The sequence below is a fragment of the Prionailurus viverrinus genome, chromosome D1, assembly GCF_022837055.1.
Source record: "Prionailurus viverrinus isolate Anna chromosome D1, UM_Priviv_1.0, whole genome shotgun sequence".
Classification (NCBI taxonomy): Eukaryota; Metazoa; Chordata; class Mammalia; order Carnivora; family Felidae; genus Prionailurus; species Prionailurus viverrinus.
In genome coordinates this window covers 100,856,567-100,875,973 of record NC_062570.1, presented here as the reverse complement: position 1 = coordinate 100,875,973, position 19,407 = coordinate 100,856,567, and the positions used below count along the sequence as shown (strand labels likewise).

The 19,407-nt window shown below is 38.8% G+C and overlaps 1 protein-coding gene across 1 annotated transcript; it reads right to left on the bottom strand.

The window, feature by feature from the left end:
- Nucleotides 1-4,690: 4,690 nt before the first annotated feature.
- On the bottom strand, nt 4,691-5,602 carry LOC125176722 (olfactory receptor 4C11-like). The gene has a single exon (XM_047878523.1). The coding sequence runs from the start codon at nt 5,600-5,602 to the stop codon at nt 4,691-4,693; it is 912 nt and encodes a 303-aa protein (XP_047734479.1).
- Between the last annotated feature and the right edge of the window lie 13,805 nt (nt 5,603-19,407).

The following is a 19,407-nucleotide window of genomic DNA, read 5'->3' as shown; positions in this document are numbered from 1 at the left end:
GTTGCTACTTCTTCCTCTTCTTTCTTTTTGGGTGAATTCTTTCATCTCATCATTTTGAAGGATGAAAAAGAATTAATAAAGTAAAAGAAATAAATCAAAATTTAAAACAACACAAAAATATCAAATAAAGAATGCTGGATTGTAGGTGTGTTTTGGTCTGGTTGTTGAAAGAAGCTTGATAGAATAGAGAACAAAGGAAATAAAACAAGTGAAAAAAGGGGGACAAAAAGAAAAACATTTGAAATTTTAAAATAACAAATACAATAAGGTAGAATAAAATGAAATGATGAAAGTGAAATAGGATTTAAAAATTTACAAAAAAGTAAAAGTAAAGTAGAAAACCTAAAGAGAAATCTTTTTATAAAAATGGAAAATAAATATAAGTTTTTCTTTTGTCTTTTCAAGGATGAGAAAAGAAAAGAAAAGAAAAGAAAATTGAATAGACGGACCAGTGAACAGAATGAAATATGGTTGAAACAAATCCAGTTTCCCCCAGGAGTCAAACTATCCAGCACTTTATAGTTGTAAACTAAGCAGGCAGACACTTATGGCATTCCTCTAGAGCACCATTGGCCCACTTGGAAGGGTCTTGGTGTAATGGCTCGATCCTCCACAAGATGGCGCTGCTTAGTGTGCTAGAGTTGAAGGTTGTGGCAAGCATGGGTGTGTATTCACATGCTCAGGAGGGCTGAAAATGGAAACACCAAGCTACCCAGTCTCTAGTATCAGAACTCTGTGAACTCCCCCACAAGCAATCAAGCACTCCTCCTTTGTCTCAGGCTTCTGTCCACTCCCCACAACTACACTGCCTGTGACCAAGACATCAGTCCACCAGGCAGCACCTTCCCCCCACATTTTATCTCAGATGGGACTGTGTATCCAACCCCTCACTTCTGAGGGCCTTGCAGCTATGACCCACTGAGATGCTCTGGGGGAGGGTCTCAAGAGCAATGGCCGGTGCCTCCCTGCCCCCAGGAAGGTTCACATGACTGTGACATTCCAGATGCCCAGAGAGTGAAGCCTGGTGCCAACCTGTGCTAGAAAAAGTTCATGCAATCGTGTAGCAGCAGTGATTCAGGGATTATGAATTATGGTAAATCACAACACAGATATGTCACCAGGCTTCACCCTTAACATCCTCACCGCAACCCCAGTGAACGTGGCTGTTATCCAGGGTCTGCTGGGACCATTGCCTGTGGGGAGGCCACCCAGCGTTTACCAAATGTTATCCTGGAAGGGAAACTGCCTCTCCCCTAGCGCCCCCTCGGACTTCACTGTCTGCTGCTGGGGTATTCACCTTTCCAAACAGAGCTTCACCGGGTATTGAGCTGTGGAGTTTCAGCTTCTGCCCACCCCTGTTTATGGAGATATAATTAAACCCTCCCTTTTCTAAGTTCTCTTCCTCCCTTTCTTGTGGGTGTTTCCACTTTTTTTCTTCTTCCCTAGCCTCTTTTAGGGGGAGTGCATTTCCTGTACTCTCGCCCTGTCTCTGTCCTCTGTCCACAAGCAAAAACAGCTCCCTACTATCCACAACTTCTCTCTCCCCCAGTTTACCTCTCTGCACCATGTACCTGATGAGTTCTGTGCCTGAAGTTGCAGATTGTTGTGTTAATCCTCAAATCTCTTCTCTAGGTGTGCAGGTGGTTTTGTGTTGATCTAGCTGCGTTTCAGGGACGAGAAAGGGAAAAAAAAGACTTCCCTGCTGCTCCACCATCTTGGCCCCTCCAGTGGTGTCTACCATCACTTTCTAAATGAAACTAAATCTTGTTGTGGCCCAGTGTTCATACAAATTATAATGTAACCTTTCTTATGTAAAAAGGTGTTAAAACTGAAATGTTGTATAGACACAATGGATGTGAACTGTGTGTCTAAATCACCTTTTGCCAATTTCCAAACCAAAGGAAAAGATGAAGGAAAGTATCCTACTAGAAAAAGGATATAGATGTGGTCAAGTTATAAAGTGGCCAAGAGACTTGTGAAAAAAATCCTTAAGTAAATCACTGTAGAGATATGTCTGTCCCTCACCCCAGACTTCACATGTGTGTGTGTGTGTGTGTGTGTGTGTGCGCGCGCACGTGCGCGGGCATGTGTGTGTGTGTGTGTGTGTGTGTGTGTTTGAGTGCTGGAGCGCTACTCTGAGAACATAGCATGGGACCCTCCATATGGGTACAGGAAGCAGAATGAGATAAGAAAAGTCAAGGAAGGAAGAGAGACTGGTTGGTATCAGGTGAGGGTGACTGGTTGACGTTAGCCTATGTTAGAAGTTTTCCATATAAATATAACTCTTTGGGAGCAGATATGCCTGGATGTTTCCTCACACACTCCCACAGAGAAGCCATAAGGAGAACTTCTAGGGACTAGCTCAAAAGAGATCACTGGGAAGGGTACAGAATTTGGAAGGAAACCACTGGCTTTCTGAGGGCTAACAAGGGGTCATCAGTGATCATAAGAAACAGAAATCTTCTTCCCACACCCAGGATACTATAATTAGAGAGCCTACAAAAATCTCCCAAAAGGAAGGCAAAGAAAAATCTTTCACCATTTGCCAGAAGCAGACACGGTGAGTGAGTTTGTTAAGGTACCAGTCACGTAAGACTTTTCAGTCCCCTGACCACTTCTTCCACCGTTATGAACTGACTTTATCTAAAATCTAAGGGAAGCTGGGATCTAAATGATCTAAGCATGAGAAGAAAATTCCCACAGCTTTCTGAATATTAATGAATATTTTCTTTCTCCCACTATATTAAATTTTAAAAATCAAAAAATGATAAGAATTAAACATTTATTTTTATTATGTCTTGGTCAGTTAAGAATCAAATATTCTAAATATAAACTTCACATGACCACATTCAAATGCTTCAGAAATGAAACTGCAAGACACAAAACTAGGAAGATCAGGAGTCTTCACTTAGAACATAAAACATAATTGCCTCTTGTAATATGGCACTGAGAGCTCTGACATATGTTCTCTTTGGGATTTAACTATTTATTTGCCACCTCTTTCTATGTAGGAGTCTTGGGTATCTTAGATGAGACATGATAACATTTGGTCTTCAGTTGCTAGAAATGATCTCATACTTGGGAAGGTCATTGGATTCTTTTCTCATTAGCCTGTATCACTTAAAGTAATTCTTCTTGGTGCAAATTTGAAGGTAACTATACGTTCAGATATTGAAACAGCATCACATGACAGTACTTAATTATGGGATTATGATGTAGTGGAGGCGGACGTGGTGGTGGTTATGGTGGTAGGGTGTTTATTACAGATATCAATTAGTTTAACTTCAAAAATTAACATACATATTTAAACATTCCTCTACAAAACCAGAAGACCATAAACAAAAAGCAGTAATGTGGAACTTCAATCATGGGATCTCCCAAAGAATAGGAAATTTGAATTTTCAGACACCATTGGGAACCATAAATAAATAAATAAATAAATAAATAAAGGGTTTTCCCGATATGCAAATAAATGGAAGAGCCAAGGAAGTCAAGCTAATCTAGGTCAATTTTATAGAGATACCCAGGAACTGCATTTGTTTCCCTGCAAATGTTGAGATACCCAATGAGTGATTCTCCAATAAAAAAGGCAAAGCTTCTTCTATCTCACCTGGATACAGTTACCACTTTCCTTTCACCTTTGCTTTCGCTACACTGTACATTGTTTTCTAGCACCCTTCTACCCCTTAACCTTCTGCATATTCCTGCTGCCAAACCCTCTCAGTGTCCCTGATCTGTAACGATGAAAGAGAAGGACCCTGCCAAAAAGCAGTTCCTGGCTGATACCTCCCATCACTGCCAAATGTAAAACTCTCCTTCTCCCACCATTCACTGAACACTGAGAGTGTTTTCCAGAGACAGTCCAGGTTTTCACTCAGGTTTCCAGCTCTTCGTGGAGTTTGAGGGTCCATCCATGTCCCAGTAAGTCAGCCTCAGGCACAGATTCCACCACATAATTTTCTCAGAACATCTTCTCCAACTCCCAGGTTGTCAAGACCACGACCTTCATTTCTAAGTTCTGGTTCCATAGGGATTAGCTCTACATCCAAGTTCTTAAAAACTAGAATAAAATCTGTAGAGAATTAGTGTGCACACACACACACACACACACACAATCATTCTGTCAATGGTCAGTATATTTTTTTCTGAAGACAAATCGTACAGGAAGAGAAATTATCATGTGAATATAGCCAGCTGTCAAAAGAATTCAACTGAGAGCCAGCCCAGGTTGTTCACAATGTTTATGGATTTTAAGTAATCCAATTCTTTTTTTTTTTAACATTTATTTATTTTTGAGACAGAGCATGAACGGGGGAGGGGCAGAGAGAGAGGGAGACACAGAATCGGAAGCAGGCTCCAGGCTCTGAGCCATCAGCCCAGAGCCTGACGCGGGGCTCGAACTCCCGGACCGCGAGATCGTGACCTGGTTGAAGTCGGACGCTTAACCGACTGCGCCACCCAGGTGCCCCTAGGTAATCCTATTCTAATGCCATCTTATCTGAATAAGTTGTGTATATATGTGTATTTATTCATAATAATTCAATTAAATATATAAAATATTAGTGAAATTAAAATTTCCCAGTGGATTTTTCCCACAATGAGAATATTTCATCTTGCCCGTCCATGAAGGAAAACCAAGCTGTTAAGGAAAAATACATTGAAATCCCTGAATATCCTGTATCAAGAGAAGTCATGCTTTGCTACACCATAATTTCTTCATGGCTTTTTTCACTTCCATATTCCTCAGAGTATAGATCAGAGGGTTGAGCAGGGGCGTCCCAATTGTATAAAACACAGCCACTATTTTGTCAATTGGAAATGTAGCTGGGGGGCGTGTGTATATGAATATGCATGGGCCAAAAAATAAGACAACCACAATAAAGTGGGAGGTGCAGGTGGAAAGGGCTTTTCGCCTTCCTTCAGCACTGTGGTTTCGCAGAGAGTACAAGATGACAACATAGGACATAAGCAGGATTATGAAACTCACCGTGCATATGGCCCCACTGTTGGAAACAACTAGCAAATTTATCACATAAGTGTCCACGCAGGCAAGTTTCAACAAGGGCTGCAAGTCACAGAAATAGTGGTCAATCACGTTGGGGCCACAGAAAGGCAATCTCAAAGCCAGGAAAATTTGTGCTGAAGAGTGGATACAAGATCCCACCCAGGCTAGTATCACCAAAACACTGCACACGTGCCGGCTCATGATGGTAGTGTATCGCAAGGGCTTACAAATGGCTACATAGCGATCAAAAGCCATGAGGATGAGCACCAAGATTTCCATGCACCCAAAGAAATGGAGTGTAAAGACCTGAATCATGCACTCTTTGTAGGAAATGGTCTTCTTCTGAGCAAGGGCATCCACAATCAATCTGGGGGCTGTGGTTGTAGAGAAGCAGGTGTCAGCAAAAGACAGATAGAATAGGAAGAAGTACATGGGACTCCCAAGGGTCTTGCTTGTTTTAATAGTCACTACAATGAGAAAGTTCCCCAGCAGTGTCGCAAGGTAAAAGATCAAGAAGACCCCGAATACTGCCTTCTGCTTTACTGGATCCTGTGTCAGCCCAAGGAGAATGAATTCAGTCACACTGCTATTCATCATAATACTACTGGCTGAAAGTAAGGTGCAGTTGAGGACAAGGGCTGAATCTGCAAAGAGAAGAAAAGAAGTGACAGCTTGGGGAGATCGGTGGGCTGAACTTTGAATGCCTTGCTTTTGCTCCATGTTATGTTACCTCTGACTGCCTTCAGTCTATGACTCTTGGTAAATATGCAGATGCCCAAGCCTCCCCCAGATCTATCTGTTGATTCAGAAGCTAACTGAATTGGATCAACAAAGCCTTCGCATCTGGGGAGATAAAATTAAATGTCCTTTAAAAATTATGATTTCTACCAAGATTGAAAACTGCAGAACTTCACTTCTCCTTTGGCAAGTGCCTTAACTATCTCAAAATTTAGCTTTCAAGTGAAAAACAGAGTGCAAATATTTGCCTTACCTGATCCTGAATTTTCTTAAGAATTAAGATTGTTTATGCACACAGATACACACATATATCTCATGTGTTATGCGTTTTATCTATCTGCTTTGACATATAAAAAAGACTATTCCACTAAGATTAAGCACTCATATTGTCGGAGAGTCCCTCTGGAAGAAAATACTCTCAGTTCAGTTCACTTATTTTTGGGTCTCTGACCCCTTCATCTCTGAACCCATCAGTTTCTTGGATGCAATATGCTTTATGTAAATCTATTTTGACCATCTTTTACTTACGCCTTTCTTGTTCAATGTCCGCTTCCCTGATGTCATTATATAACAAAGGTCAAGGCAACTTTGAGGTTGGAATAATTAAGAAAAACTGTTTACCCTCTTGACTGTACTCTGGGACTAAACTCAGAATATTGAGCGTCTCTACCTCTGAATTCAACATGCTATAAAATTCCTAATGATGCCTATAATCTAAATAGTTTTGTAACCCAGAGATATTCATTTTACCCTGATTTCACAAGCATACTTCTAAAAACTTCATCTGAAACATATCCCATAATTCTAACATACTATGTTATGATTACTCTACATCAAGTTTTTGTTCATAACATATTGAGTTTGTCATCGAAATCTTCATATAATATCATTTTGTGTCCTGATTTTGACTTGGAATTATTATAGTTCTTCTTCCCATGTTATCATACTTATCGTTAGTTTCACTGTGAATTTAATTATGTGACATTGTATTAAGTGTCTTAAATGGAATCTCTTTGACTATTTGTCCTTTGAGATATTTATATTGCTTCCAATTTGACTCACATAAATAGCAATTTAGAGTAGTTTCCCAAGTAATATGCTGCTGTCCCAAATGCTAGAGATTATCATTGCTGTGGATAATTACTAAAAATATTTTTCTATATGGTGTGTCCACTTATTAACTATATTTATGATGAAATAATTCATGTTTATCATTAATATTTCAAAGTACATAGAAAAATGAAAGAAAATTTAAAGCTGTCTCCAAATTATTGAATTTATAAACGCACTCTCCAGAAATAACTACTTTTGGTTTTCTTTTAGAAATATCTTTTAAGAAAAATTATGTAAGTATATTTACATATGAATGTATCTCTACATCCTTTTACTATATACACATATGGTCAATATTTCAAGGTTGATGATTTTGCAGAAAAGCTGGTGAACATGCAAACAAACAAAAAAGGTTATTTTATGACGATCTTATTCTCTCATTTGGTTAGTAGAAAACAATTGAATTTTGTTATATACATACACATTTTTTATCAGCAACCACATTTTACATTGTTGCTGCATTTTTAATGAAAATATTGTTCTCTTGAGAATTTTTTGTATTTGTTCAGTTCATATTTTGCAATCTTGATATTTTATCTGGGATGGCTATTCATCAAGAAAATAACTACATTTCTTTCTGTCGAGAACACAGTTGCTCCAGTCAAATGTCTTGGGTTCAAATCCCAACTCCACTCTTTACTAGCTGGGAAAGCTACTTTACACATAACCATAGTTACACTGCAGATAAAATGAGAAAAAGATCCAGCTCATGATAAGTGAGAACTATGTAAGTCCCAGCCTCTGCTACTTTCCCTATTATGATTTTTCTTTTTCCCTTTTTCTGTGACCTTTTCTCCTTTTCTTATATTACAAACTGTCCATTTCTCCATTCTAATTTAGTCTTTTTTCAAAACATTTTCTAATTGTACTGCCTTTCCCTTCTTTCATAATTCCATATATCTTTGATTTTAAATATCAAATCACAATTATCTGGACTTATTGCAAAGAGTGGGCAAAATATTCACTTCTTGTTAATGATTTTTGAGTTTTAAGATACACGTAGATGAAATCATTAATTATGTAAGGGACTATGTGGTTGGTATTAGAAGAATAGAAACCATCTGCAGAGAGAAGTGTAAAAATTCCTAAGAGACAGACGGATCAGTGAAAAACTCCAGATTCTGTTAAGAGATGAACTATAGCTTTGACTGAAGAAAGTCAGAATCTGAACCAGGTTCCCTGAGATGCAAACATCCTAAAGCACACTAGAGAGGTAAGTTAGCACAGTGAGAGCATCGAGGCTGAAGCGGAACAGCTGGATTCATACCCCACCCACTGCCCAGTATGGTGCCATGTGGCAGAAGTCCTTACATACCTCTGTGCTTCATTTTCTTCACCTGTAAAAAAATCTACTTTTTAGTGTTTCTATGAAGGCTAAATAATTCAGTATGTATGACGCAGAAGAGATGCAGGTATTTAGTAAGTGTGATTGGAATGCTTCTTTCATTATGATTACTAGTATCAACATTCCATTATAATTATTAATATTACCAAGATATTAATCTACCTGTTCATTTACCCATACTATGTCTGCACAACGCTTTTTCACACTAATTTCCTACTCCCAAGTGACTGAAATCATCTTGGCACTAATTTGCTCATGGTGATCAGAAGCTGGTAATGGCAACTCCAAATATCGTTAATACATACTAAAAAACAAATGCAAAGTGCAAACAGCTTCCCTATATGGGACCCATGATGACATGAAAGTATAAATAAAATATACCCTGGTTTGTAAAGAGTTTGTGATCCAAAGATATGAAAATCAGAGGGTTGAGAGCATTTGACATGAAAGAAACCAACCAAAGTTTTAATGGGGGTGATGGGACAAATAGAGAAGATCAATATGAAACCTCTGGTTTAGACGGACACTAGTGTCAGCAGAAAAACTTGGAAAAGCAAGGTTTTGTCTCTGCCAATAGCCATGGAAGCCTGGTTAAGAAATTTGAACATATTTTTGCAGGCAAGTATGAGATTTGGAGATATACAAGATATGAGAGCTGATTTTATTAAGATACATTCAGCGCAGAAGGACAAACTCATTCAGCTGTTTATCAAAATTTAGTCATCTACTTTTCTAAACATAGTCCATTTGGATTTGAGCTTATCTGGACTGAAGTGCCTGCTCCCTTCAAGATGTCAGGGTTGTACTGAAGACATCAGTCTTTGTACATCCTGCATTAGAAACTCAATGGAGAGCATACAGGTGAATTCGCTGTGGCCCCAACAGAATGAAGACTGACCCAGCAGGCATCCCGAGTATGATTCAATGGTGACTCCAGAGCTGTCCCTTCCCCTCTCAGAGGAGGAGCAGATGGGCTCCTCTCAGCTGTCTCTGTGGGGGGCAGGGAGGAGGCAGCAAAATTACACACCTTTCTCAGCTTTGATAAGATCATTTGGTTGTTGCTGCTTTTTAGTTTGTTCTTGTTGTCAAGAGTTTATTTTTTTACAACAGTGCTACATTCACAGCAACACCAACACACAGGTACAGAGATTCCCCATATGGTCCCTAGCCCCCACCCAAATATCACCCCTGCCATTACCAACATCGCCCGCCAGAACAGCACATTTCCCAGAACTGATGAGCCTACCGTGACACATCCTCATCACCCAGAGTCCAAAGTTTACCCCAAGGTTGACTCTTGGGTGTGGTACATTCTATGGTTTCGGTACATATTAGTAACATACATCCATCATCGTAATATCATACAAAGTATTTTCACTGATGTAAAAACAGGATCAGTTTAGATTCACAAAACATGTGGCATAAAAACTCCTTTCACACAGTGTCTAATACCCATTAAAATCTAAATAAAATGTCTCACGTCATCTTGTTGGAGAAAATAACATGTCGTGGGGTGCCTGGGTGGCGCAGTCGGTTAAGCGTCCGACTTCAGCCAGGTCTCGATCTTGCGGTCCGTGAGTTCGAGCCCCGCCTCCGGCTCTGGGCTGATGGCTCGGAGCCTGGAGCCTGTTTCCGATTCTGTGTCTCCCTCTCTCTCTGCCCCTCCCCCGTTCATGCTCTGTCTCTCTCTGTCCCAAAAATAAATAAACGTTGGAAAAAAAAATTAAAAAAAAAAAAAAGAAAATAACACGTCGAGGGAGATAACTATGTGAGTTTTCGCTGTGAGCATTATTAGCTCACACATAGTACAAAATCAGTTACTCATAAACAGCAGTCTTACAAATGGTCAATCCTACAATTCTTCAGGTGGACACTCTATGTTTCTATACAGAAAGAAAGGACACAATTTCAGAAATTCCATCTTCCCCTCACTCAATCCTCTCCCTCTTTTTACCTCCTAGCTACAACTTCAAAAGGAAAAGTGGGCATTCTAAAACTATGATGAATCATAACATGATAAAAGGGTTACTGTGGTTTTCAAGTGCAAAGGCTGAAATACTCACCATGACTTTCAAAGTCCTCAAACGCTGTGCCATAGTCTTGCTTACCACCTTTCCTCCCAGGGATTCTGCTCATGTGTGTTCCAGCCATGCCTGACACTTGCTGTCCTTCATGAATATGTCCCGACCATCTCATTCCCTACATTTTCAGTATTTCTCAATGGCTAAATGACCTTCGTCGGATAAACTTCCACCTTCCATTTCTTCCTGTGTCCAGAGTACCCTGTCCATCTCCTGAACACAGCCTTCCAGGTTTTCCCAAACAACTTTCTTGTACTTGCTTTCCACTGCTAAAATGTGTGTGTGTGTGTTTGAATCATGCAACCCTTGATTATAGTCTTCTTTCCTTTTCTCTTTAAAATCTTTTCTCATTGGAATTCATATCTCATTAGGCAAATTCACATTGTTCTATTTTGTGCACTTCCAACTAGGCTGGGAAGTAGCTTAGCACAGAGCAGTCAAAAAGAAACCAGTACCAGAACTCAAATTTTTGTGCTCCATGGTAATCTCTCCCACACTAACACTCCACACCTCACCCACCAGTGCCATGCAAAGCAGCAGACTCCATTCATTTGGGTGGAGCCAGCATAAAGCCAGAAACCATGAATCAGTAAAGAAGAAAAGCACTGCCATGCCCAGTATGTACCCTCTCAAATGGATGCAAACTTGAGGGATCAAAATAAGATCAGAATTTATTTATATTTATATTACATTTACATTTACATTTATATTTATATTTATATTTATATTTTTATTTATTTATATCTACATTAATATTCATATTTATAACTTAAACCCACAGTGTAAGGTTGAGCAAAGAATCTTGTTAGGGATAAAGAGTACTTCTCTCGGATTTCAATAGAGAGTTTGCTTCTCATTCCTCCACTCCATATATACCCTTTACCCCAACAGCAGAAAGAGAATATAATTCTTAGCTGTAAGCAGGTTTTTCAGGAGGTAAGGACAGCCAACTTTAGTATCATTACTGGCAGAATAATCGGTAAACCACAGATCGAGGTATCAACAGTATTAATGCATAGAGACTGCGTATGGTCACTATACAACCTGTTCCTTTTCCAGAACTTAAGCCTTGTAAATAAGAAATCCACATGAATAAGGGTGCTTGGGTGGATCAGTCAGTTATGTGTCAGACTCTTCATTTCAGCTCAGGTCATGATCTCACGGTTCGTGGGATCAAGCCCCACATAGGGTTCTGTGCTGACAGCCTGCTTGGGATTCTCTCTCTCTGTCTCCCTGACTCTCCCTTACTCATTCTCTCTTTCTCTCTCTCTCCTCTCTCTCTCTCCAAATAAATAAAAAAACATTTAAATAAAATAAATAAATTGAGGGTCAGCTGCTTATTTAATCAATTAAAAAAAAAGAAACCCATATTTATAGTATTCTATACCTCTGCCCCCTCAAATATACCCCCCACCTTTCCAATAAGCATTGGTCCTGAGAATGTCCTGCCTCAAGCAGAGGCCAGTGAAAGCTGGGAGCCCTGACACATTCAGATCCTCTCATCACTAAGACAAATATGTTCCTGGAGTTTCAAGCTTCTCAGGAGACAGAATTAAATCATGGCAACTGCCCTAAAACCCAGTCCTGCATGGGAGGCAAGGAAAAGAACATGATTTACTTGAGTTTGAATACTTACCTATTGCTCGTAAAGGAGATGCAATCCAATAGAGAGCTCCTAGATTTGCTCTCGCAATTCGGATTTACTTTGAAGATGAATTATGTGCAGTAAGTGTGCAACATGTGAACTGTACATCCAATAGATTTACTCAGCTTTCCAGTGCAGCGTCTGTGGGGAGAGGAGGTACTCCACAGATAGCCAGTCTTTCTAGAAGGCCTGAGTAAGAGCTGTAATATCAGCAGAAAATTTCTCACTTCTATTCTTAGAATTTTCTAGAATAAAGAGGAAATATCCCCACTATTCTGCTATTGAAACGTCTCTTAAAGCAACTCTGTAACCCCAAAACAACTCCCTGGAAGAGCACATGAATTAAACATTTCTTCCTCCTCCATCTGATATTTATAGAGATTTCATAAATGTTCACAATGCTGAGCCTTTGGAGGGACAAGGACTCTCCCCTTCCCACCCAACCCAAAGGGATAAACTCAGTCAACCCTTGGCCACAGCAAACCACAGTGCCAAGGATTCCTGAACAAGACTGTCAATGGAAAGATTCTGTCCTCAGAGCCCTTCTCCCCTACCAGTCTGTCCTAAGGGACACCTTTCATTTCAGTTACCAAGTGCTCCACTCCTGTCCCTGCCCTACGGAAAAAGCAAGCAGGTATAAATTCCTGAAAGTTACCAAATGCTCTGATATTTAAGGCAAATCTTTTCCAACACCACACAAAACTCAGAGCGCACGTACAAGTTGAACCACATGTGATGTAATTGAATTCATGCCTTGCTATTTGTGTCTCTCACTTTAAGTAAGTTTCTAAACTTCTCCCTGTTTCTTATTCTAAAATGTGACATTTTAAGTATTTTAACTATTTAATCTTAATAGTACTCATAAAATATAAAATTACAATGAAAACTACTGATTAAAATTTCTACAATTTCTAAATATTTTGAAGTCAGTAAGTTAGTAGGTAAAAGAAAAGAGAAAAAATATGGAAATGAAGATGTTTTCAAGTAGTTTTTATTTTTAAATCAATTCAAGTTATACTTAACAATGAAATGCACTTTTGTTATTGAGCAATTCTACACATCACTCAGTGCTAATCACAAGTGTCACAGACTGGCTACCTGTGGAGTATCTTCTCTCCTCTTGATCTCTTTTACTATTTCACACAGCCACCCACCTCCCTTCAGCAACCAGCATTTTCTGCTCTGTATTTTAGAGTCTGGGTGTTTTTTTTTCTTTTTCCTTTCTTTGTTCATTTGCCTTATTTCTTACATTCCACATATGAATGAAATCATGTGCTATTTGACGTCCTCTGACTGATTTATTTAGCTTATGGACACTCTAAGTCCATCCATGTTTTTACAAATGGTATTATTTCATTCATTTTAATGCTATGACTGCATTGTACATACCAAATTATATTTGTTAATTTACATCCAAGGTAGTGAGCATATAGTTCACTAATAATTTCAGGAGTAGAATCCAGTGATTCATCCCCTACATCTCACACCCAGTGCTCATCACAATAAGTGTCTCCCTCAATGTCCTTTGCCCATTTATTCATCCACCAACTCACAACCAATCCAGCACCCATCCTTTTGTTCTCTATATGTAATTTTATTTCCTTTTCTTGTTCATGAAGAGAGAAAGAGAAAAAATTGATACTTACTCCCATTTTTATGAAAAGATTTTTCTTCGGTTTTTTCTACTGTATTTTTCCATTTTTGTGAACTTTTAAATCAATTTCACTTTCCTCATTTCTTTTTATTCTATGTTATTGCATTCATTATTTTAAATTTTCAACTGTTTGCCTTTTTTCACTTCTTTTCTTTCCTTTTTTTCTCTATTCAATCAAACTTTTTTCCACAACCAGACCAAAACACACCTATGACCAGCATCCTTCATTTGATTTTTTTGTGTTGATTTTAATTTTTTAATTTTTATTTATTTACTTTATTTTGTTAATTCTTTTTCTTCCTTCAAAATGATGAAATGAAGCAATTCACCTCAAAAGAAAGAAAAGGAAGAAATGACAACCAAGGACTTAATCAACACAGTTACAAGCAAGATGACAGAACACGAATTTAGAATGACAATAATAAGAATAATACCCAAAGTAACATAAAAAACAAAAAACACAAAGAATCCCTTTCTGTGGCAATAAAATAAGTAAACTCCAGTCAAGGTGAAATTAAAAATGCTATTACTGACATTCAATCTCGAATGGTGCTATGGTGGCAAGGATGGATGAAGCAGAGCAGCAAATTCATGATACAGAGGACAAAATTATAGAGAATTATGAAGAAGAAAAAAAAGAGTAAAACTAAGGCAAAGAGCACGATATAAGAATGAGAGAACTCAGTGACTCATTAAAAAGGAATAACATCCAAATCATATGGGTCCCAGAAGACAAAGAGAGGGAAAAGGGGTAGAAGGGTCATGGGAGCAAATAATAGTGGAAAAGTAGACCTCAAAATCCATGAATCCCAGAAAACTCCCATTAGATTCAACAAAAACCGAGCATCAAAAAGGCATATCATAGTCAAGTTCACAAAATACTCAGGCAAGGAGAGAATCATGAAAGCAGTAAGGGAAAAAAAAAAAGTCCTTAACCTACAAGGGAAGACAGATCAGTTCGCAGCAGACCTATCCACAGAAACTTGACAGGCCAGAAAGGAGTGGCAAGATATGTTCAACGTGTTGAATCAGAAAAATATGCAGCCAAGAATTCGTTACCCAGCAAGGTTGTCATTGAAAACAGAAGGAGAGATAAAAAGTTTCCCAGACCAACAAAACTGATGGAGTTGGTGACACTGAACAAGCCCTGCAGGAAATTTTAAGGAGAACTCTCTGAGAGGAGAAAAGAAAAAACAAAACAAAAAATATCAAAAGCAACAAAGACTAGAAAGGACCAGACAATACCACCAGAAACTCCAACTCCACACAACACAATGGCAATAAGTACATATCGTTCAGTACTCACTCTAAAATGTCAAAGGAAAAATGCTGCAAAGACATAGAGTAACAGAATAGATAAAAAAAAAACAAGATCCATCTATAAGCTGTTCACAAGAGACTCATTTTAGACTTAAGACACATTCAGATTGAAAGTAAGGAGATAGAGAACCATCTATCATGCTAATGGTTACCAAAGGATAGCTGGGGTAGCCAGTCTTATATCAGAAAATCTAGATTTTAAAATAAAGAGTGTAACAAGAGATGAAGAAGGGCATTAGATCATAATTAAGGTGTCTATCTACTAAGGAGATTTAACAATTGTAATCATTTATGCCCCCAAGTTTTGATACCACAAATTTACAAATCAATGAATCACAAACATAAAGGAAATAATTGACAATAATAAGATAATAATAGGGGACTTCAACACCCAAATTACAGCAATGGACAGATCATCTGAATGGAACATCAACAAAGAAACAAAGGCTTTTAATGATATACTGGACTGGATGTACTTAACAGATATATTCAGAACAATCCATTCTAAAACAGCACAATACATATTCTTCTCCAGTGCACGTGGAACATTCTCCAAAAAATATCACATACTGGGACACAGATCAGCCGTGAATAAGTACAAAAATATTGAGAACATACCTTGTATATTTTCAGACCACAACACTGTGAAACACAAAAACAACCACAAGAAAATATTTAGAAAGTCAACAAATGCTTGGATACTAAAGAGCATCCTACTAAAGAATGAATAGGTTAACCAAGAAGTTAAAGAGGTACATAAGAAGTATATGGGCCAAAGAAAATGATAACACCACAGCACAAAATCTGCGCACAACGAAGGCAGTCATAAGAGGGAGGTATGTAGCCATTCACGGCTTCTTAAAGAGGGAAGAAAGGTCTCAGATACACAATCTAGCATTCTACTTAAAAGAGTCGGAAAAAGAACAGCAAATAAAACCCCAAATCAGCATTCGACAGGAAATAATAAATGTTAGAGTGGAAATCAATTGTATCAAAAGTGAAAAAAAAAAGGAGAACAGATCAATGAAACCAGGAGTTGGTTCTTTGAAAGTATTAACAAAATTGGTAAACCTCTAACAAGTTTGATCAAGAAGAAAAGGAAAGTACCCGAATAAATCAAATCGAGAAAGAAAGAGAGGAGATCACAACCAACACTGCAGAAATACAAACAATATTAAGACAGTATTATGAGCAATTATACGCCAATAAATTGGGCAATCTCGAAGAAATGGACAAATTTCCTAGAGACATATAAACTACAAAAACTGAAATAGGAAGAAAGAGAAGATTTGAACAGCCCCATAACCAGTAAAGAAACTGAATCTGTAATCAAAACTCTCCCCAAAACCAGAGTCCAGGGCTGGATGGCTTTCCTGGAGAATTCTACTAAACACTGAAAGTAGAGTTAACGCCTATCCTTTTGAAGCTGTTCCAAAAAGTAGAAATGGATGGAAAAGTTCCAAACTCATTCTATGAGGCCAGCATTTACCTTGATTCCAAAACGAGATAAACACCCCACTAAAAAGGAGAACTACAGTCAATTTCCCTGATGAACATGGATGCAAAATCTCTCAACAAGATCCTACCCAATCTGATCCAACAATACACTAAAGAACTATTCACCACAATCAAGTGGGATTTATACCTGGGATGCAAGGATGACTCAATTTCCACAAATCAATCAATGTGATACATCACATTAGTAAGAGAACGGAGAACAACCACGTGAACCTGTCAATAGATATGGGGAAACCATTTGACAAAATTCAGCATCCTTTCTTGATAAAACCCCAGTTTGTAAATGTAAACTTTCTTTCTAAGTTTTCTCTCTTTCTTGATCAGTCCTTGTGGGTGTTTCCACTCTTTGTCTTCCTCATCAGCTGCTGTTAGGGGGAGTGCATTTCCTGTACTCTCGCCCTGTCTCTGTCCTCTGTCCACAAGCAAAAACAGCTCCCTACTATCCACAGCTTCTCTCTCACCCAGTTCACCTCTCTGCATCATGTACCTGCTGAGTTCTGTGCCTCAAGTTGCAGATTGTTGTGTTAATCCTCAAATCTGTTTTCTAGTTGTGCAAGATGGTTTGGTGATGATCTAACTGTATTTCAGGGAAGAGACAGAGAAAAGAAAAACTACCCGGCTGCTCCACCATCTTCTCCCCTCCAGTGCTGTCTACCATCACTTTCCAAATGAAAATACATTCTCTTCAGGTCCAGTGGTCATACAAATTGTTTATAATGTAACCTTTCTTATGTAGCAAGGTGTTAAAACTGAAATGTTGAATAGACACAATGGATGTGAACTTGTGCCTAAATCATCTTATGCCTACTTCCAAACCAAGGAAATGATCAACAGAAGTATCCTACAACTAGATAAAGGATATAAACGTGGTCGGGTTATAAAGTGGTTGAGTAATTTGTGAAAACAGCTTTAGAGAATTCACTGTAGAGGTATGTCTGTCCCTCACCCCAGGGGTGTGTGTGTGTGTGTGTGTGCGCGCATATGCGTGTGTGATGGAGCCCTACTCTGAGAACCTAGAATGGGACCCTCTATATGGGTGCACTGAGCAGACTGAGGTAAGTAAAGTCAAGGAAGGAAGAGAGACAGGTTGGTATCAGATGAGGGTGACTGTTTGACATCAGCCTATGTTAGAAATGTTTCTTCATTAATAGAACACTTTGGGAGCAGAGATTCCTGGATGTTGCCCACAAACTGCCACAGAGAAGCCAGAAAGTGATCTTTTAGGGACCAGCCCAAAAGAGTTCACTGGGAAGAGTACAGAATTTGGAACTGAACCACTGGCTTTCTAAGGGCTAACAAGGGGTCATCAGTGATGACAAGAAATAGAAATCTTTCCACATCAAGGACGTTAAAATTAGAGAGCCTACCAAAAGCTCCCCCAAAGAAGGCAAATAAAAAGCTTTCACCATTTGCCAGAGGCAGAGACAGTGAGGCAGTTTGTTAAGGTACCAGGTCAAGTAAGATCTTTCAGTTCCCTGCAAGTTCTCCCACCCCTTCCAACTGAGACTTTATTTAACATCTAAGAGAATATGGCATCTAAATGAACTAAGCATGACAAGAAAATTTCCGCTATTGTTCTAAATATAACCTTCATACGACCAGATTCAAATGCTTCAGAAATGAAACTGCAAGACACAAAATTAGGAATATGTTGACTCTTCACTTAGAACATAAAACATAATTGCCTCTTGTAACTCTGGCACTGAGAGCTCTGACGAATGTCTTCCTTGGGACTTAACTATTTATTCTGCCACCTCTTTCTATGTAGGAGTCTTGGGCATCTTTGATGGGACATGATAACATTTGGTCTTCAGTTGGTATTGCACATACTTATGTAGGTCATTGGATTCTTTTCTCATTAGCCTATATCACTTAAAGTAATTCTTCTTGGTGCCAGTTTGGTGGGAATTATAAGTTCAGATACTGAAACAGCATCACATGACGGTACTTAATTATGAGATTACAATGTGGTGGTGGCGGAGGTGGTGGTGGTTATGGTGGTGGGGTGTTCATTACACATCTCAATTGGTTAACTCCAAAAATCAAACTATGTATTCAAACATTCTCCTACAAAACCAGAAGACCAGAATTGAAAAGCACTAATGTGGACCTTCAATCCTGGCTTCTCCCGAGGAATATGAAATTTGAGTGTTCAGACACCATTGGGAACCCTAAATAAATAAATAAATAAATAAATAAAGTGTTTTCCGGATATGCAAATAAATGTAACAGCCAAGGACGTCAAACCAATCTACGTCAATTTTATAGAGATACCCAGAGTGCATATGTTGCCCTGCAAACGTTCAGATATCCAAAAAGTGATTATTAATATAAAAAAGCAAAGCTTTCTATCCCACCTGGATACAGTTACCACTTTCCTTTCACCTTTGCTTTCTGTACACTGTACATTGCTTTCTATCCACCCTTCTACCACTTAACCTTCTGCATATTCCTGCTGCCAAACCCCCTCATTGTGACCCCCTCATCACCCTTGATCTGCACTACCCTTGATCTGTGACGATGAAAGCGAAGGACCCTGCCAAAAGCAGTTCCTGGCTGATACCGCCCATCACTGCCAAGGGTAAAACTCTCCTTCTCCCACCATTCACTGAACACTGAGAGTGTTTTCCAGTGACAGTCCAGGTTTTCACTGAGATTTCCAGCTTTTTGTGGAGTTTGAGGGTCCATCCATGTCCCAGTGAGTCAGCCTCAGGCACATATTCCACCGCAGAATTTTCTCAGAACATCTTCTCCAACTCCCAGGTTGTCAGACCACAACATTCATTTCTAAGTTCTGGTTCCATAGGGATTAGCTCTATATCCAAGTTCTTAAGGACTAGAATGAAATCTGTAAAGAATTGGTGTGTGCACACACATACACACACACACACACACACACACACAATCATTCTGTCAATAGTCAGTATATTTTTTTCTGAAGACAAATTGTACAAGAAGAGAAATTATCATGTGAATATGGCCAGCTGT